Source organism: Pleurodeles waltl, chromosome 1_1, assembly GCF_031143425.1.
Source record: "Pleurodeles waltl isolate 20211129_DDA chromosome 1_1, aPleWal1.hap1.20221129, whole genome shotgun sequence".
NCBI classification, from domain to species: Eukaryota; Metazoa; Chordata; class Amphibia; order Caudata; family Salamandridae; genus Pleurodeles; species Pleurodeles waltl.
In genome coordinates, this window is record NC_090436.1 from 414,488,932 (window position 1) to 414,510,664 (window position 21,733).

The 21,733-nt window shown below is 49.2% G+C and overlaps 1 protein-coding gene across 3 annotated transcripts in view; it reads right to left on the bottom strand.

The window, feature by feature from the left end:
- Window positions 1-17,945: 17,945 nt before the first annotated feature.
- HEXB (hexosaminidase subunit beta) overlaps window positions 17,946-21,733 on the bottom strand; it is a 244,837-nt gene continuing 241,049 nt past the window's right edge. For all 3 annotated transcript variants that reach the window (XM_069223910.1, XM_069223901.1, XM_069223892.1), the window contains exon 14: window positions 17,946-18,223. In XM_069223910.1, the coding sequence (XP_069080011.1) occupies window positions 18,160-18,223 (64 nt within the window). In that variant the 3' untranslated portion in view covers window positions 17,946-18,159. The remainder of the gene's footprint in view (window positions 18,224-21,733) is intronic.

Sequence of the window (21,733 nt, forward strand, 5' to 3'; positions counted from 1 at the left end):
ATCCCTCTGTCTATACTCTCCTGAGCCAGTGGACTAACCTATGGGGAACCCATCTCCTTACTTTTGGATCTTGTCTGTGAAGCACCTACCCGTAACTTGCTCACAGATGCACTGCATTAGGCAGATAGTACCACCATGGGCAACAAACTAACGTGGCCCCTTCCATCCCTTGGATCAGACCTCTGTCCCCAACCCAAGAAAAGCTCTGCTCATAAAGACAGAACCAAAGAGAGGCCACTGACAACCGTCAGCTAGGGTTCTCTGACCTCTGTGGTTTCTCAGAGTGGGGAGGGCAACAGTCCCAGGTTTTAGGCACCCTACTTCCACTCTCCCTCCCACCAGTCCAGGGGTGGCAGCCTAAGACCTGCTTTTCAGCCCAGGGTCTGTACCCTGAGGCTGAGGCTGAGGAGGGGAGAGGCCTTACTCACCCTGTCCCTCCATCTGGGGTCCTGTACCTTCCACTTCAAAGTGATACCCCAGAAAGCTGATTGTCACGGCATCCTGGGCCACCACCCCTCCCAGTTCTTCTGACACCAGGAGCAACTTATTCCCCAGAATGCAGCCTATAGGCATCTGGGGGACTAACTCTGACGCTTATCAGGGTCACATCCCCACCCCATTCCAAGGATACCAGGGCCATGGGGTGAACAAAGACCTGCCCCTGAGCCAGAGTTATCCTGCACACCTGGCTGTTGTACTGCTCAGGGTTCCACCACCATTGTCTGGCTGGACCCAGTATCCCTCAGAGCTATGATAGGAAGTCCATTCACCTTGACCTGGTGGAAGTAATGACTCCTACCCCCTGGGATCACCAGTCTACCCTCTGAATCACCTCCCAACTAAAGGAGATTAGGGCATGATCGATCTCCTGTCCATGGGAACCTCTTAGTCTTAAGGCCATATTGGGCCTCATGTCCTTCTGAGTCCTAGCTAGGAACACTCAAAGCAGCTGTATTGGGAATGGGGCTTCCTTGGGCAACCCCCACTAGAACTTCCTCCCGGTTTCTCAGAAGGGGCAGGGGAACCCTTTTCTCTCCCATTACTCTGGGATTGGTCTGGGTCACTTTTAACCACCCTCTCACTCTGCTGGGGGGGCCCTGAACTACCCTTATTGGGGTCACTCCCAGGTACTTTCTTATGGACCCTTGTGCTGAGACAGTGGTCTTCCTCCTTAGCAAACTCATGGGGGGTCAGGGGGACCAGGGAGCTTGCTATCAATAAGGTGTTGGTGCAGATTTGCTGAACAAAGACTGAACATATGCTCTCTCGCAATCAAATTGTACAGCCACTGATAATTCTTCACTGCCTTTCACCCAACCATCCAGTGCCTTGCAAAAGAGTCCACTCAGGACTGCCGATCTAGCTTATGGCTGTCAAACTTCTGCCTGTACTTCTCAGGGGTGAGGCCATTGTTGGTGACAAGGGAGGGATACCTCATCCTGTTCCCCCTATCTAGGGTCAGTAGGTAGCCCCTCCCATCACTAGGGATGTGATTCCAGAGGCTAGCCCCAAATCCTCCTCAGGCATCCTATGCACCTGCAAAGCCAACTCATAAGCTTCAAACCACCTGTCGATGTTTTCTCCCACAGAGAAGTCAGTCACCAGACGTTTAGGAATATGGACACTCGTCTCCAGAAGGTACTGTGGAAATGCCGCCACCATCACTGTGGGGCCCTCCCTGTTTGGCCTTCAGGTCCAGCTCATTCAGACTCTGTTCATGAGTCAGCAATATTTGTTTTCCTCCTTGGCCAGTTTCTTCTCTTCTGTTTTCAACTGGGCCATCTGCAGCTTGAACTCACTCTCTGCCAGCGCCTCTGAGGAAAAGCTGTGGGAAGATATGCTGCTCTCTGCCCCGGCAGGGAGGCCCACTTTAGGGCTCAAGTCATCGCCCTCAACTGCAGGCTTTATCACATGAAGGTCCTCTCCATGTCCTTCTGTGTCGTAGTCATCATCATGATGATGATGATGATGATGAAACTGGTGGGCTTCAGCCCAGGCCCTTAGCACCTTTTGGTGCTCCACCTTCCTAGGGGTGCTCTTTGCTGGAAGTCCACCCTCTTTGCAGAATTCCTTGAGCTGGGCCAAAGAGTAGGCATCCATGTTGGCCAGGTCAGACTCCATTCTTGCAGGAGTGGTTTCAGGCACTACAGTCAGGGAGAAAATCTGGAAATACAAAAAGGACAATCTTGGAGAAAACATGAATTGATCTCATGTATGGGATAACAGAAAACCGCTGTATGGCACTACGCAAACAAGTCATGATCCTCACCCCTGATCACCAATGTGAGAAATTGGGTTGTTGGTTGACTGCAGTGAGAGCAGCAACCACAATCCTTGTTGCAGTGAGGCACAAGCAAACCCTCAATTAGCCTGTGCTCAACCCTCTGGCAGCTTGGTAGAACAGTCAGGCTTAACTTGGAGAAAATGGGGCATATTTACAAGCCGCTAGCGCCACTGTAGCATTACTTTTGGTGATGCTCCAGTGGCAGTATGAACTGCACCGTATTTACAAGGCAGTGTTAAGCTTAACACCACCTTGTTAATATGGACCCTTAACACGGAGCACTTTGTATGGAAGGGGCATGCAATGGATGTAACACCCATTGCATTTTGACACTGCCCTAGATTTACAAAAAATTGTAAATCTGTGGCACCGCCAAAATCTAACGCAACCCCATGGGTGACGGTAGCACGGGGCCACCGAGGAGCAATGCTTTACATTCTCCTCGTTTGCTATTTCTAGAAAGAGCAAATCACCATTGAATGTTTTTGTGCAGAAGGTGTCTCTTCCTGCACAAAAACAATCTCCTGCAACACAGCCATCCTTGCACCATGGCGCAAAGGTGGCTGCGTTGGTGCTAGGCAGCTAATTAAGCATTGGCACAGGGGAAAACAGAGGGAAGTGCCATATTTTGTAAATCCAGCACATCCCTGCGTTTCATGACTGATGCAGCATGGTGCTGCCAATTTTGGTGCAGCGCCACACCAGTTCTTTGTCAATATGCCCTAATGTGTTAAGTGTTTGTACAACAATTCAAAAGTGAAAGACACCACAAAAAAGGATCCCTGATTAGATTAGAAAACTAGAGTAACTTTTAATCAATTAAGACCAAAATTATAAAAATCCAATTAGTAGAACCATAGATATGCAAGTTTAATGATTTCAGTGGCAATAGCACCAAAAAGCACACGGTGCCAATGTGGATGTCTGGTTGCTGGACCTGGACAAAGTCAAGTTCAGGCCTACTGCAACAAAGCGTGGGCAGGCTACAGGGACCCAGTTAGACCACTGGACAAGGTACCTTCAATTCTGGATTTGTCTCCATCAGAGATGTGTGGTGCAGCTGAAGCAATGCAAGGTCCTGTGTCATCGTCAAGGACCTATTAACAGGGACTTCCAATGCAGAGGCTGGCATTGAGGATGCATCACACAGTCATGGCGATGTGTCTGTTCCAAGGAGCTGAAAGACTGTGCTGCAGAGTCCTGCATCATTGTCGAGGCCCTGAAGCTCAAGTCAGAAGGCCAGCCAACTAGAATTCAGTCACTCTGGGACCCTTCAGAGCAGCAGAGTGTCAGTCCTCCTTTCATGCAGAGTATCCACAGGCCCAAAAGTGTAGTGAAGAGTTGGTGGCTGAGGTCCAATGTTTATACCCAATTGTGCCTTTAAGGGTATACAGCCATTTGTGTGGAGGCAGGACACAGCCTGTTCAAGTTTAAGTAGGGCTGTGCCAAGCTCGGTCCTCCCATCCTGACAGTAGTGACCCATCCAGGCACACTTAAGCTCTCTATTTTGTATGGCTGTCTAGGAGGAATACACAAAACCCAACTGCCAACTAAAGCCAGGCATGTGACCCAGAGACACACTGCAGGCACTAAATGGCTAAGGCAGGAAAATACCAAGGCCCATATTTATACTTTTTTTTTTTTAGCGCCACATTTGCGTCCTCTTTTTATGCAAAATCGGCACAAACTTACAAAACACAATTGTATTTTGTAAGTTTGCGCTGCTTTTGCGTTTAAAAAGTATAAATATGGCCCCAAATTTCTAGAAGTGACTTTCTTTTTTTTTTTTTTTTTTTTTTTAGAATTGTAATTCAAAAATCAAACCACCATGAGAGAGGATTTTTCATTACAATTCCAAAGACATCTGAAACATGAACAGGTCACCTACTCCAATTTGGAAACTATCATGCATTAGATGTAATAAAGTAACTCTAATGTAATCTTATGGGGGGGGGGGTAGTAGTCCTTACAGTAGTGAAAGACAAGTTTAAGTGTTTTTAACTACCAGGACATGTAAAACTGAAAGGTTAAACACAGCCATTTTATATACACTGCACCCTGCTCTCTGGGCTGTCCAGGGCCAACCTACCCTAGGGGTGACTTACATGTACTAAAAAGGAAGGTTTGGGCCTGGCAAAAGGTTTATTTTGCCAAGTCGACACGGTAGTTTAAAAACTAACATACAGGCTGCAATGGCAGGTCTGAGACATGTTTAAGTGCTACATACGTGAGTGGCAGAATCAGTGCTCCAGGCCCACCAGTAACATTTAATTCACAGGCCCTGTGCATAGGTGGTACCACTTTACTAGGGACTTACAAGTAAATTAAAAAAATACCACTTTGGTATAAGTCAATTTCAGCACATTTTAGGAGAGCATGAGCACTTTACCACTGTTTCAGTGGTAAACTGTGCAGAGTCCTTAAAACCAACAAAAATGGGTTAAGAAAACAGGAGGGTGAAGTCCAAAAGTTTGAGGATGACCCTGCAGAAAGGGCCAAGTCCAACAAAATGCCTACATGTTAATGATCCTATACTCAGTTCTACGTTTCCAGATTATTGGGGTGAATGTTACTGTTAAGTTTGAAGACTGTAAGACAACAAGTATAGGTGAGGCTGGTGTGTCTTTGCTTCTGTCAAAAAAATCGGATCGGTCTGTGCCCAAACGCTCTGTCCAGGTAGAACCCAGTGCCTCCACCAGATGTAAGAGTTATCCTCCCTGGCTTAACTCTGCATCTTTACTCAAGATGCCTACACTTTCTACACCACAGAAGTTGGCCCCAAGGTAGTCTAAACATATGGTACTTTCCTCCAAGGAACCTCTCTGCTTGAAAATGCAAGCTAATAGAACTTGTGTTGAAACGCCCATTGATCTTAGTGTCCTTGAAACCCACCTGCAGAGTTGCCAGAATGAGCAAAGGCATTGATATGACAGACCATCAGAGCCAAATATGCTGATGAATACAGCAACAAGCTTGAAGGCCAAAGCTTGAAGGCCAATACTTGAAGTGGTACATCCCATCTCAGTGTACAATTGTCTTCCTCCATAGGCTCCACCTGTACTGGTGCCACTATTGCATCAAATTCTAGCACCTCCAATGCGTTTCTAGTGCAACTGAAGCACATCTAGTGATAGCAGCTCATCCACTGGAGCCGGAGTTTGCCCTACCAGCTTTGGAAAGTGTTCCTGTAGGTACTGAGAGTCCTATGAGCCTTTGTCTTCTAACAAGACACCTCAGAAGGCACTGGTACTGGATACTGCTTGTGAGGAAATACCAAATGTTTCCCTAGGCGCTGACTAATTTACATGAAACTGCCATGGTATGGATGGAGTTTTGCAATAAGGATACACCAGCTGACCTGACTTAAGTACACCATTCCTGTTGTGCATTTAAGTGTCATCAGCAAGAAGACCCGAAGATCTAACAGAAGCCAAACTAGCCCTGTGGCCTACAAAAACATTATTGCAAAGACTAGGGCATGTTCTGGGGAGGCTGTTTATCTTGATTAACCGTCCTATGTCCATAGTACAATCAAATGTGGAGTATACATCTATAAACATGGAAAGAACATTAGCACCTATTTGGCTGTGTTGTAAAGTGCCCCATTTTGGATGGTCACCCCGAACACACACACACACACCTTTTGCTGTCAGATGCTGTGGTTTTTTACCTTAGTCTACTGAAGCCTGCTAACCAGACCCCAGTATCCATGCTCTTATGTAGAATTGCATAGGCCAATTGGCAAGCACCTTACACCCCTGTAAGTCCCCAGTAAATGGTACCCGGGGCAATGGTGGTAAAGGGGGTACCAGGGCTGCAGCACTGATTGTGCCACCTTAAGTACCCCAAGTAAAAGACTGCAGAGCTACCATGTGAGACTGCCCACACCAGGTGCAGGCAGAGTCCCTGTTACTGCTCATTGACAGGTCAGTCACCCCTAAGACAGGCCCACCTCTAGCCCAGAGGGAAGGGTGCACTGTTCCATGAATGAGGGCATATGTGCAGGAGCACACATGCCCCCATGCTGGCATCTAAACAGCAATGCCAGCCCGAGTAACCAGCAGTTAATTGGATAACATGGGCTGGCATCTGACCACTGCTCAGATGTCCAGCTGTGCAATGGCACAGCCGAATCCTGTTGTGTTTGGTCTCAAATATAAAGCTTGTTGACCCTGAACATGATGCCCAAGTTTAGGATTTCAAAGCAGATGCCCAGGAGGTACCCTTAGAGGGTGCCCACCAAGTACCCGAGACCTGTACTGTTTTGGCAGACTCTCCTGAGCCACTGCTGCCACAGACAAGATATGTCCTCCTGCTGGTGGTGCTAGCACCTTGGCAGGACGTAAGTCAAAGGGCCTGGGCAGGAAAGAGGTCACATCTCCCTCGCAGGCTAGCTACTGAGATTAGCATCAGGGACGGTGAGACTCAAAGGCTTCTCATGCCTTTGGTGTGCTGAAAGCTGACCCCTCCACGGAGGATAACGATCTTCCCACCTTACCCAGCCAGATGGGCAGGAAATTGGCTATGAGGAGGCGCGCACCTCCCTCAAGCTAGCCACACCTTTGAGGCGGGCTAGGAGGTCTGCTCTGCCAAGGAAGGGTTGTGCCATCTTGGCAGACCCTAAACATAGTGGGTTCTGGGTAGAAAATGACGTACTCTCCACAGAAAGTAGTCACTGTAGGGGCAGACTAGCCACAGAGACAGAGCCCATTGGCCACTGTCCCTCACAACCTTAAACACCCCCTAAACCAGGATTTAAGGGGCTCCCCTGGCACCAGAACGTTGCCTCTTTCTTGTTTTCCAGGTAAGATCTAAGAGGCATCTGTGCCAACAACAGGACTTGGACCCCAGTGCGAAGAAGGACACAGAGTGACCTAAGGGGACCAGTACTGGAACCAAGTGCCCTTAAGTGTGCTGAAGGTGAAAACTTGTGGGACCTCCTCACCCCCCCCCCCCCTACCCCCCCCCATGGACCCCAAGGAAGACTCCTCGGACTGGTGGCACCAGTCCCCTGTAATTGCAGAAATAAAGAAGGGCTGAAATTGAAGAACCGTGACCCAATGGGTTGAAGGCGCACCAAAGGCAAGCCCGTCCGCGACCTGCGGCAGGACCCCTGAACCCCTCACCCACCACTGCTACACGCCAGCAGCACTCATTGCACTCAACCCAGGACACGACAACAACTGCAAGCAGGCATCTCCAAGCAACACCAAGGGACCCTTCACCCGCTGCCACTGCAAATTCAACAGCCTCTGTCACTCAAGCTCACCTCTGAGGGCCCACAAAGCAGAACAGCCTCAAATGTATCCTGATCAACACACGCTCCATCCACAGGCACGCCATCGAACTCTGGAATCTCATCGACACCACATCCCCGGATGTTGCCTTCCTCACAGAAACATGGCTTAACCCCTCCTTGGCTCCAGATATCACCCTCACTATCCCAGATTGCCTACAAGATCATCCGCAAACCGCCCCGGGAGAGGCATCGCCATCGTCCACAGAGTCCCTACGCCTATCCACCAGCACTGAAGACTCCACAACCAACATGGAACTCCTCCACTTCCAGATTAGAACCAATCCAAACACCACTCTGCGGGGCAACCTCATCTACAGGCCATCCCCACCCCCATTCTGCAACACCATCGCTGACCTAGACTACATCCCACTGGAGTGACCTCACCTTCCACCTGGAAAACCCAAGTGACAACAACTCCACCACCCTGATCGAAACCCTCACCAACCTCTGACTCAAGCAAATCATCACTACACCCACTCACCCAGCCGGTCACACACTGGATCCCATTTTTTCCGCCAGCAGCCACGCCTCTGTCAGCCACACCACTGAACACCAATGGACCGACCACCGCTGCATTCACTTCACCTTCAACAAACCCATCAGTGATACCACGCTCTCCAACTTCCCAGCAGAAATTGGAACAAGGTCACTGAAGCCCAGTCCACCGCCAGCATCTAAGCAACACCCCCCCCAAGCCGACAACACTGCCGCAGACAACCTCCACAAACGGATCACCAACTGCGCCAACACCCTTGCCCCCCTCAAAACACCCCACTACAGAAGCACAGCCAAGAAAGCAAACTGGTTCACCCCCGCACTCAAAGAATCAAAGCAGGTCTGCAGACGTCTAGAGAGGAAATGATGCACCAACAAGACCTCTGCAAATCACAAAACCTACAAAAATACCGTCAAACATCACCACCAGCTCATTAGGACCACCAAAAGACTCACCCTGCAACAACGCATCAATAAAAACGTCCACAACAGCAAGGAACTTTTCACCGTCAAAGTTCACCAACTCCAACGACATCCTCCCTCTGCAAGAACTCTGCAAAAACCTTGCCAATTAAGTTCATCACAAGATTGTAGACATTTATGACAGCTTCACCACCCAGGGCGCCCCCACGACTCTCACACCCAGCCCATCGACTGAAGCTTCACCACGCCCACGCCCACACCCACACCCACACCCTCCTCTGCTGGAACAACGTCACCGACACAAAGACCCACAACATCATGGCAACCATCCACTCAGGAGAACCCACCAACCCCTGCCCTCACCACGTCTTCAACAAAGCCAGCAACATCATCGCACCCAAACTCTGGCATACCATCAACTGCTCCTTCCAGACTGTTGGAAACACGCCAAGATCAAACTCTACTTAAGAAACCTACTGCCGACCCGACAGACCTCAAGAACTACAGTCCCATCTCTCTGCTCCCCTTTCCAGCCAAAGTCATTGAGAAGGCAGTCAACAAACAACTCACCACCTTCCTGGAAGCCCACAACATCCTGGACCCCACTCAGTCAGGATTTAGAAGCAACCATAGCACCGAGACCGCCCTCCTTGCTGCCACAGACGACATCCGCACCCACCTTGACTGAGGAGAGACAGTCGCCCTCATCCTCCTGAATCTTTCTGCCACCTTTGACACAGTCTTACACAACACAATATGCACCCGCCTCCACGATGCCAGCATCTGAGACTCAGCACTGCAATGGCTCTCCTCATTCCTCACCGGCAGAACACAAAAGGTTCGACTCCCACCCCCTTTCTCTCGGAAGCCACCAAAATCAGCTGTGGCATCCCACAAGGATCCTCACTGAGTCCCACCCTCTTCAACCTCTACATGACCCCACTAGCTGCCATCATCAGAAGCCACACACTCAGTCTCCTACACCAACGACACCCAACTGATAGTCTCCCTCACCAACAACCCGACCACTGCCAAAAACAATTTCCATGAAGAAATGAAAACAGTTGCCGCCTGGATGAAAGATAGTTGCCTCAAACTGAACTCAGACAAAACAAAAGTCCTCATCCTCGGCTCCACACACACTGCCTGGAACGAGTCCTGGTGGCCCACCGCCCTCGGAAATCCCCCAACCCCCACAGACCATGCCCGCAACCTCAGCGTCATCTTAGACTCATCGTTGTCTCATCAGGTTGCTGCGCATGCTTCGAAAAATCTACACGCAGATCCCTACTGAAGCCAGAAGGACAGACACCCAGGCCCTTGTCAGCAGCCGGAACCACCGCCAAGACCCACAAAAGACTACAATGCATCCAGAACGCCTCCGCCCGTCTCATCAAGAACGCCCCATGACACAGTCACATCTCTGCCCTTCTAAGAGACCTACACTGGCTGCCTATCAACAAGAGAATCACCTTCAAGCTCCTGACCCACACCTACAAGGCCCTACACAACGCCAGACCAGCCTACCTTAACCACAGGCTCTCCTTCTACACTCCTGCCAGACAACTCCGCTCCTCCAACCAGGCCCTCGCTGCCGTCCCCCCGTCCGGAAAACCACAGTTGGAGGAAGAGCCACATCGCCGCTACGACCTGGAACACCCTCCCCATCCACCTCAGGCAATCTCCCACCCTGTCTCAGTTCAGGGAGGACCTCAAGACCTGACTCTTCCACTGATCCTCCGCACCCCACCCCCCCCCCTACATCCCCCAGCACCTTGAGACCCTCACAGGTGAGTAGCCACGCTTTATAAATCCCTGATTGATTGCCTCAGACCACAGAAACTCAGTGTCCAGCATCTAAGGAGTGGGAGTGAGGCCTGTGTCAAATTTCAAGCTACTCCTCACCAAACAACCTCCAGAAAGCCAGTGGAACACCCTTGCAGCTACCAAGGTTAGTGTGTCGCCTGTCTGGAAACAGACATCCACATGATGTTCACCGACTCTAGAGCACCCCCCCTATCATAGGGACCGACGTAGTCAGCGACCAGTCTGCAAACCCATAGGAGGGGGTTTGAGGGATAAGGAAGTGACTTTAACTGGAGTATCAAAGCATCTTTGGGATAACCAGCTCATGATTGACATCTAGGAGCTAACTCTGCACCCATAGCCACCAGACAAGGTGGTGAAGGTTCAAGCTTTAAATCCTGGTCTCCCTCAAAAGACCTCTACATCCAAAGGGTAGAGTGCGAGTCCACCCCCCAAGTGCAGTTTTGCAACAGAGTGTAAAGCACACCTGCCACTGCAGGACCGTTCTGCACCAAGGACAGCCAAGTCAATCAATCATGGATTTGTAAAGCTCTGCTAATCACCCATAGGGTTTCAAGGCGCCAAGTCACCTCTGCAACTGGACTGCCTGGGCAAGGTAACAAAAGTCTGACGACTGTTGAATCTTGGTCTTGGTCTCTGCAGAACCTTAAGTTCCCATGGATTAGTTGGAACTCACCCTAGAAGTGCTCAAGTGCACACTGTAGATTTAAAGGGCTTCTGTTGAAGTCAATGGGGAAAATAACAAAGTACTGTATTTTCTAAAGACAAACATTCTCAACTTTGGTTGTACAAAAGCTACAAAGTTTGTTGTGGTGTCTAAATTGAGGTTAAAATCTAATTTACTTTTCTAAAATGGTGTTCGATTTCTGTTGAGTCTTGTCATTTACTTATCGTCTATGTTGGTAATGTGAAAAGCTTTGCACGTGTTCCTCTAAGTAGCCTGACTGCTTTTTGCCACACTACCAGAACTGAGCTAGGGTTTGCAGAGAGTGAATCTGAGGTTGACTACTGGGTATTGTGTTGGTATTCCATGGTGAGACCACCTAGTCATACCATATGTACACGTTACTTACAGTTGGTAACAAAATATCTGGTATAGACATTTTCTAGTTGCAGATTCCTTACCTTATAATTTTCCCCCAGGCGTCAGACTGGATCAGGAGATTTTTCTAGGTGGCATCGGTCGACTCCGCAGGCATCATGGTCGCCGTGATGACGTCGGGAGTAGTACATAGACACCGCCCTCGTGCAGTTTAACGTCGGTTTATTTTAACGACTTTCCACACCAGAGTCGCTAAGAACACTGAGATTGCAGCGCCAGAGCTAAGGACCTGAAAGGGGGGAATCCCTGTCCCTAGACATCAGTTTGTCAGCGGGGAGGATGGGTGGGCGGTAAGGAATCTGCAACTAGAATGTCTCTACCAGATATTTCGTTACCGAAGGTAAGTAACTTGTACATCTGATAGAGACTTCTAGTTGCAGATTCCTTACCTTCGACTAGATACCCAAGCAATGCCATCCTCGGTGGTGGGCTGCGAACTAAGATCATACTAGAAAGTCCTGCAGGACCGAACAACCAAAGTAACCGTCCCGATGGACCTGACTATCCAGGCAGTAATGCTTAGCAAACGTGTGCAGGGATGCCCACGTAGCTGCCTGACAGATATCCAGGACAGGAGCTCCGCGTGCTAACGCAGTGTATGCAGCAGTGGCTCTAGTAGAATGAGCCCGCAAGACGTCAGGTTGCTTTTTTGCCAAAGCGTAGCACATTTTGATGCAAAGAAGCACCCATCGAGAAATGGTACGCTTCTGCACCGCCTTCCCTTTCTTCGCACCCACATGGCAAACGAAGAGTTGATCGTCCACCCGGAAATCTTTAGTATGATTGAGATAGAACGCCAACGCTCTTTGGGTCCAGACAGTGGAGTCTCTCCTCATGAGAAAGATGTGGGGGTGCGTAGAAGGTAGGAAAAGTGATGTACTGGCCTACATGAAATGGTGTAACCACCTTAGTAAGGATGGAAACTCTAGTGCGTAACACCACTTTGTCAGGGTGCACAGACAAGTATGGAGGCTTTGAAGAAAGGGCCGGACGCTCACTCACCCTGCGAGCAGAGGTGATAGCGATGAGAAAGACCGTTTTGAATGTGAGGAGCCACAATGGACAATTATGCATTGGTTCAAACGGGTTACACATTAAGTACGTACAAGATTAAGATCCCACTGAGGCATGATGAAGGGAGTGGGAGGAATTAAGTGGGTGAGTCCCTTCAAGAACCTACTTGAGGAGATTTAAAGAGTGAGGGCTGATCAGGAAGCCTAAGAAAGGGAGAAATTGCAGACAGATACCCTTTAAGGGTGCCCAATGCAGAGCCCTGCTGGGCTAAAGAAAGAATGAACAAAAGAACCTCTGGAAGAGGGGCAGAAAGGGGTCAACAGATTTGTTGGTGCACCATACCACAAATTTATTCCAACAACAGGCGTATACAGTTTTAGTTGATGGATGCCTGGCTGCCAAGATAACATTGCAGACTTTGGGTGGAAGGGCAAATACCGTCAACTGTTGCCGATCAATCTCCACGCATGAAGGCGGAGGTTGGACAGGTTCAAGTGGAGTACAGACCCCTGCTGCTGCGACAGAAGATCCGCCCGAAGAGGCAGTCTGAGTGGAGGATCGATGGACATGCTCAATAGCTCTGGATACCACACTCTTCAAGCCTAGTCCGTAGTCACCAAGATAACTTGGGCCCGGTCGTACTTGATTTTCTTGAGAACTGTGGGCAGAAAAGGGATAGGTGGGAAGGCGTAAAGAAGGACGGAGTTCCACTCGAGACAAAAGAGTCTCCGAGCGAGTGCCGCCTTGGAAACTCCAACGCGCAAAATAGCTGACATAGATCTGTTCGCCTCCGCAGAGAATGCGCAAACCAAGGCTCTCCCCACTTGAGAAAGAGACCTTGCGCCACCTCCGGATGGAGACGCCATTCGTGATCGACAGTGCGTCGGCAGCTGAGTTAGTCTGCTCTGGCATTGAGAGCCCACCAGATGTTGAACCATCAGGGTAATGCCTTGATGTTCCAGCCATGTCCAGAGGCGTAGTGCTTCCTGACAAAGGGTCCAGGACCCTACCCGCCTTGTTTGTTGGAGTACCACATGGCGGTGGTGTTGTCCGTGAACACTTGCACCACTTTCCCTTTGAGAGAGGGAAGGAATGCTTTCAACGCAAGTCTGATCACTCAGAGCTCCAGCATGTTTATGTGGAGTTCCGACTCTGCCGGAGACCAGAGGCCTCTGATCTCCGCCTCTACCATGTGGCCGCCCCAACACAGAAGCGACGCATCTGTCACTATAGAGAGATCTGGGTGGGGAAGGGAGAGGTATCTGCCATTGATCAAATTGGGATTCGAAAGCCACCACTGCAGGTCTTTCGCAGTCCCCTGAGATCTGGAGCATTTTGGAGAGATTCCCCTGATGCTACGCCCACTGGAACTTCAAGTCCCACTGCAGAGCCCACATATGCCACCTGGCATGTGTTATTAGCAGGATGCAGGAGGCCAAAAGGGCTCAGCAGCCTCCGAGTCTGTCTCACCAAAACCCAAGACCAAGGCTGAAAGGTCGGAATCATAGCCTGAATGTCTTGGACTCGCTTTTTGGGAGGATAAGCCCGAAACAGCACTGTGTCCAGAACAGCTCCGATGAAAAGGAGCGTGTGAAAGGGAGTCAGGTGTGACTTTGGCACTTTGATAGTGAACCCCAGCTGGTGCAGGAGGTCCGCCGTAGTCTGAAGGTGGGAGACCACTGTCAGGGGCAAAGGCGGGGAAGACTGAGACCCCTAACCTGCGCAGATGAGCTGCAACCACAGCCATCACTTTCGTGAACACCCGAGGGGCACTGGTAAGGCCGAAAGGGAGCACGGTAAACTGAAAGTACTCATGACCTACCACGAATCGTAGGTAACGTCTGTGGGGAGGCAGGATGGGGATGTGGAAATAAGCATCCTGCAAGTCCAACACTACCATCCAGTCTCCTGGGTCCAAGGCAGACAGAACCTGAGTCAGGGTGAGCATTTTGAACTTCTTCTTGAGGAAGTAGTTCAGTGCCGAAGATCTAGGATAGGACGCAAGCCCTTGTCCTTCTTTGGTATCAGAAAGTAGCGGGAATAACAACCACAACCTACTTCTGGCACAGGGAACTTTTCTATAGCTCTCTTGGCCAAGAGAGTCGCGACTTCCTGGCGGAGAAGCACCAAATGATCCTCCGGAAGGTGATGGAAAGATGGTGGCATGTATGGTGGCGCAGATTCGAAAGGGAGGGAGTAGCCCTTCCGAATTATTTGCAAAACCCACCCATCCGTGGTTATATGTTCCCAGTGGGGTAGGTGATGGCGGATACTGCCACCAACTGGGCGGGAGTGATGTGAAGTACTAGGAAAGTTTGGAGGCTGCAGCAGGGGCTGAGGGGGACTGGACAAATCTCTGGTTCCCTGTCCCATGGCCACGTGGGATTCCACGCCCACGGCCAAGTATAGGCTGTCCAGCGTGCATGGCCCGGTGGCTGGGTTGAGGATGCGACAGGGTGCCCCTTCCGTGGCCACAAAAGGGATGAAAAGCTAACTGTGGGACGGAGGAAAGGCTGAGGGACCAAGCTGTAGCTCGGGAATCCTTGAACCTCTCCAAGGCCGAGTCCGCTTTGTCTCCGAAGAGACAGTCACTCATGGACATGTCCTTTGATGGCACCTGTTGGACATCCCCAGAGAAGCCAGAAGTACGTAACCAGGCATGGCGCCGTAAGGCCACTGTCGTTGCAACCGATCTGCCCAGAGAGTCGGTTGTATCCAGCCCACAACGGATCGTGAACTTTGCCTAGTCTCTCCCATCTTTCACTGCCTGCGAGACAATAGCATGGGCCTCCTCCGGTATCTGCGGCAGGACTTGCGCAACTGTATCCCACAGTGAGTGAGATTAACAGCCCAAAAGACAGGCGGTGTTCACGGACCGCAATGCGAGGCTGGAGGAAGAAAACTTCTTACCAAATTGTTCCAGCCTTTTGGACTCCCTATCCGGAGGTGCGGAAGGGAACGTGCCAGAAGACGACGACGCTTAGATAACAAGACTCTCAGGAGTAGGATGTTGGGACAGGAACTTTGGGTCGTTCGGCGCAGGCCAATGGCGGCAAGCGATAGTCCTGTTCACAGGAGCCCGTGTTGGGTTTGGACCATGTACTCAAAAGGACATCAGTGAGGGCCTCATTAAATGAAAGAAGGGGTTCTGACGTAGAAGCCCCAGGCTGAAGCACCTCTGTCAGGAGATTAAACCTGACTTCAACAGTAGGTAGCTCAAGGCCAAGGACCTCAGCCGCCCTACTAACCACCATACTATAGGTAGCTCCCTCCGCCGTAGCCACGGTAGGAGGAGACAGCATGCCAGCGTCAGGAGAAGTATCCAAACCACTGGCTTCGCCCAAGTCCTGTGCCTAGTCCATAGTAGGGTCTTCCTGGTATACATAAGGGTCCAGGGACCCCTCCAATTCCTCCCCGTATTTGTACCCATTGGAAAATGGGTCAGAATCCGACCTCGGGCGAATAGGGCCCACCGAAGTCTATGGCGGCATCCGCCGACGCCGCTTCAACTCTAGAGTCGTCGGGTATAAGAATTGGGTCGACATCGATATGGGGCACTACAGACGTCGGGAGAGCGGATAATAGACTTGGCGCAAGTCTAGATTGTGCGACCGGCATTGGTGCGGATCCGCACACGGATCCAGAGGTGACCTCGTGGCCGGGGCCGAAGCAGAACCCAAAGGCCTCTCAGCCAAGCCCCTTGGGCCCGAAGGCGCCGTATCATGTTGGCACACCCAAAGATTGGGCGGGGGTCGCTCCGGCTCCAGGAAACTCAGGGAAGCGCAGAGTCGAACCAGACGTAGGCTCCGAGGATGAAGGCTTAGTGCGTGGACACTCGTCCCGCATCGCCTCGGCCAAGCAAAGGGGTGGTCAGAAAGCGACTACTTCTTCTTACCTTGACCCGAGGACTTCGAAGAAGACAAGTGGTGATGGCTCCGTGACCGATCGAGACCTTCCTCTCGAGCGAGACTGGGACCTACGTGGAGTCGAGTGCTGGGCCGCCATCAGCTTTAGGGACGGCTTCCTCAAAGCCTTCGGATGTATTGCCCGACACTGAGCATGACTTCGGGTCGGGCTCAAGGCACCACAGGCAAACCCGATGAGGATCCATCACCGACATCATCCGATGACAGTCCTCGCACGGCTTGAACCCGGCCTTCGGGGACAACCTTGACGCACCAAGTGTTGCACCAAAAAAGTTCGACAAAACTGTCGAATTCAGCCAAAAATAGCCTAGTGTAGCTCTCTCCGGATCAGTGCGTGGCACAGAAAGAAAAGAACTGACGTCACTGCGTGAGGGTGGAGTCTATGTACTACTCCTGACGTCATCACGGCGACCACAACGCCTACAGAATCGACCTAGCCACCTACCGACGTGCAAGGGTATTGCTTGAAGAATAATCTCCAGATCCAGTCTGACGCCTGGGGGGAAAATTCTAAGGTAAGGAATCTGCAACTAGATGTCTCTATCAGATAATACCTTCAGGTTGCTACAGGCTGCTTCACAAAACAAGGGGAAAGTTTTTTGATCTTTTGAAATATGTATCTTAGTGGTAACGTACATTAAAGACAGGATCAGTAAAATATGCAGTTACTCATAAAACAGCACAGATGGGTTTTATCAGTAGTAGGTTTTTGCCTGAAGCTTAGCCTCTAGGAAACATCATTTGGAAGGCAAGTTATTTATTCCACACCTTTGCTGCCTCATTCAAATTCAGTTGTCAGATCCTTCCAGGGATTTCATGGCTTCTTGAACCACATGCCAAGATGCAATTGGTAAGATTCACAAACGTTTTCTGTTCTCCATCTCCCTCCATTCACAAAAAACACAACTGACCCTCCTGTCCCCTCGCCACAGCCCACATCTGACACCACGCTTTCCTGCGTGGAGGTTTCAAATACCTTTTAAAAAAAAAAAAAAAAAAAAAAAAAAAAGAATGGAGTCAGGATATTTGTATTTCTCTTTCTCCCAAACACCACCCATCCCTCTGCCCCACTCCTCACATTTACACCCTCAGCATTCCAAGGATGCTGTAGTAGAATGGGGCCTTGGGGGGGGGGGGGGGGGGGAAGTCATTCAGTTTGCAGTCTATCTAGGTGTTCTGTCCCGATTTTGTTCTGTTTAACACGGTGACCTGAAGTATTAATATTTTCTTGAACTTCATCCTGTTCTTTCAACGTCTTTGTGCATCTCTGAGATTCACAAAGAAGTGGACTCAGATCAAGTGTATCTCAGCCTCTCAACTTATGTATCTGTACCACGCATATTCCTTCGACATGCTAGTCGTTTTGGCGTAATTTACGCTTTCCGTGAGTAGGAGTGAAATTCAAAAACAGCCAGGAGTGAGACGTGCCTACTCCTAGATAAACATTGTTTCATTAAGTCCTTTATCAATAACTGTGCACACTGTTCAAATTACTAAATTCCATACTTAACAGAACAAACGTGAATATGATAATACTGTACACAAAGTGTGCATCAAAGACATGAGAGCGGGACACAAGGATTTAAAATATTTATTCATGACTAGTTTATACACAATTGCAATTTGTAAACAAAAGTTATATTTTCAAGCAAAATATTGTTGTAAATCACTTCATCCTCATAATTTCAAATTGAAGGTAGTCAATGGCATCTCAGTGCACCATATCTTTCCCTTAAACCTTCACCTGAGAAAGGCACTCAAGTTATAAAAATAGAAATATATACAGTGATTAATTTCCGTCATACTCGTGATCACAGCTTCCAACATACAAAGGCTCAGCTGCAATGCCACGCCTGTCGAAAACAAAAGAAAAAAAACAGCAGTAGTTTTATTAAATTTTATTTCTTTTTGTAATTTTATCTACTGTTATATATACACAAAGTGTAAAAATACAAAAAGATAAATATTTACTCGCTGTAGTGATTGGTAGCAACAATTACCCCTTTGTCCACTCTCTGGGATACACCACATGGTATGTTCATGTCTAAACACAAAACAGACGACGTTTTGCTACTCTTGTGACTAAACATGCACAAGTTCATCTGCTGGCTTCTGGATACTCAGTCAAAAGGGCCATGAATTAGTGGGTCAATAAGATGATTAACTTAGACTTTGATCTGTTCATTGTCTCTGCTTCCGGACTTTGATGGACTTTAAGCATGTCTGAATGGAAAGGGAAAAGTGTTTATATTGGAACCACTGGCAACCTACCACTGAAGAGACGAGCTCCAGTGCCAAACTCTGCTAAGCTCAGCACTCTCCATGGGAGATTCTAGGATCCATTGTGCTCCTGTTGTGTTTAAAAAATATGGTGTGTAGCAGCACTGTTACATGTTTTTTTAGTCAATTAATTTTTGGGCCGCTTTTATATAGTGCTTTACATGAGCCCCAATTACATTAAACAGGAACACATTTTAAAAACAGGTCACACTGCAGTGCATGCTGCTGTAGCTTAAATAAAAAAATATATATATATAATAAAGCCCCATGACTCAGTCAACGCTGGCTGTGCCATAGTTTGTAAACTTTAAGCCATGTTGTACAGCAGGCAGCGCCACTGTTCAACATGTTTTAACAAGCACATGAAAAAAGGAGAAGTGTTGATACACTACCATATTGTCCAGGGCAGAATTTACAGACTGCATTTGACAAGAGCAATATTTTACAAGTCAAATATAAAAATTAGAGCAATGGAATGTTGGGAGCTCCGTTGAAAACAATATAGTGCTCCAGGCTTCTAATGGCTGGTAGAAGGCCCAGAGCTTGAACATTCCTATGAATTCCAACAGCTGTGAACAAAAGCCTCACAGAGTCCCTGGGGACATGCAAGCCTCTCTGATGGACATGCCTTTTCATGGGTCTCACCTGTTTGGCGAAAAGAACGATTCCGCGTTGTAACGTTTTGAGCTACAGCGCATTTGCTAGACATTTCTGCCCCCGAGACAGTAACCTCTACAGCTTTGCCCCTTTGAAGTCTACTACCGGGTTTGGGATACTGCCAAGGCCCACCACCCCTCAACAGGCACCCCGGTCTTTTCAGGGTCAGGGACAAGGATCAACTAGTCAGCGTCCAGGCCACCCAGCACAATATACTTCCCCGTCCCCTGCCCCTTCAACAGCATCCAAACCCCTTACATTTGTCATTAAGGGCACACAGCCACACTGTAGGTAGGCAGAATGAGATTTCCTTAATGGGTGAAAAAAATGCAACATGAAAAAGGAGGGTCCTCCAGATGATCCAACTATGCTATGCCCTGCAATTCATGTTTGACCCGCCACATCTCCAACTCGCATCAAAACATCTTTCAGAGGTACACCTGCCAATCCCTACTCTTTAGGCCAAAGAAGACTAAAAGGCCCAAGAAATAGGGACTGGCTGTTGCTGCCATGATATCCTCGTGCCAAAGGGCAGGGATCTTTGTTCTACTTTAGGTTTCAACTCTGAATGTCTTCTTGTGGAAGAAGACAAATGTAGGAAGCTCACACTGGCCCGGTTCTGTTTGCCCCGGATCCTGGATGGTGGCTTTGGACATTCACGCTGCCTACTTTCATATTCCTGTCCTGCAGTGTTATAGATGCTACTTGCGGTTCAAGGTGGACCAAGAGCATTTTCAATTTGCCATGCTCCCCTTCAGCCTCAACAGTGCTCTTCCAGTGTTTGCAAAAGTTACAGCATACAGCAGCTGCAGCACATTTTCAGAGTTTGGGGATTCGAGATTTCCCCTATTTTGAAGACTAGCTGTTGAAGCTGGGATCACCATAGTCCTCCTTTGACCGCAGGCAGACAGCAAACCTCACATTGCTGGGGTTCACTATCAATTTGCCTAAGTCACGCATGATTTCTTCTCAGAGGCAGCTTTTCATCTGAGCCATCCTGGATACGGTGCAATTTTGTGCCCTCCCTCCGCCACAAGCCTAGGACATTTGGACTATGAGCCTGATGTTTCAGCCTTGGTCCTGGGTTTTGGTGACAGTGGCTCAGAGGATTCCGGGCCTACCTACATCTTGATAGCCGACTATGCCAGGTGGAAATTGAAGTCTGTGGGCCCACGAACAAGGTAAACTTGCTGAAGGCCTGCAGCGGTGGGTCAACTGCAATTGGATAAATGACAGAATCTTCTCCAGAGCTGGCGGTGATGACAGATGCATCAATGCTTGGATGGGGAGGTCTTCTGGTAGAGGTTGAAATCAAAAGCCTTTAGTCTCCGCCAAAGACTTCTTACCACATAAAACCTTTGGAGTTGTGGGCCATTCCCTGGCACTGTGAGAGGCATTGTACTTCCATCACGTTCTCACAGACACCACCACAACGTGGTACTGCAGCAAGAAGCATGGGGTCCTGGGTACTGTGCCATAAGGCACTTAGCCCCTGGAGCTGGCTGAAGCACCTGGGCACTGCCCTGGTGGTGAACAACCTTGGTGGGATCTTTGAACGCCAGGGCAGACTGACTCAGCCTGCAGACCGATCATGAATGATGCTTACACCCCTGAGGTGGCACATGGCAATGTCTAGCATGAGGGAGAACCCTAGCTAGAACTTTTCACCACTGCTAAGCATGTGCAATGTCAAACCTTTTGCATGCTGGAGTTTCCAAGAAAGCTCTCTTTCAGAGATGCATTCTGGATAGTGTGGAGTGTGGACTCCTGTACACTTTTCCACCTCTGCCTCTCAGAGTTCTGAAAAAGATCAGCAAGGACTGGCGCTGATTAGGCAAGCTGTGTAGTACCCAGAACTTCTGAGCATGAGCATCCATCCTCCGATCATGCTATCGCTTTGGCAGGATCTGTCGCAACAGAAGGGCAGGGTCTGGTTACCAAACCTCCATTTTCTGCACCACTGTGTACGGAGGCTGGACAGTTGATTGCATTCAGTCTCCTTCCTGAAGTTGTGGTGTCATCCATGCTGCCAGGCATCCCTCTACAAAGTCGGTCTGCACTAAACAGGTTTGTAGTCTGATGTGGCACCCTTAATACCGACCTATTACAGGACAAACTGTTGAACGTCTTATTTGTTTAATCCCTAGCGCAAAAAGGACCTGCAGTGGGCAATCTCAAGATTACTTGTCTGCCATTTCAGCCTTTGTATGTTTACCAGACAAGCTGTCCTTGTTTAAAATCGCTGCTGTGATGAGGTTTCAAAAATGTATGACCCTTTGTGATGCCACAGTGGGATCTTAATTCTGACCTCTTTCCTCATGTTCAAATCATTTGAACCCATGCACATCTACCCACTATGTCTCCTGACTAATACTGTGTTTCTGGTCGCAGTGACTTCAGCTCTTTGTGTGAATGCACTACAAGCT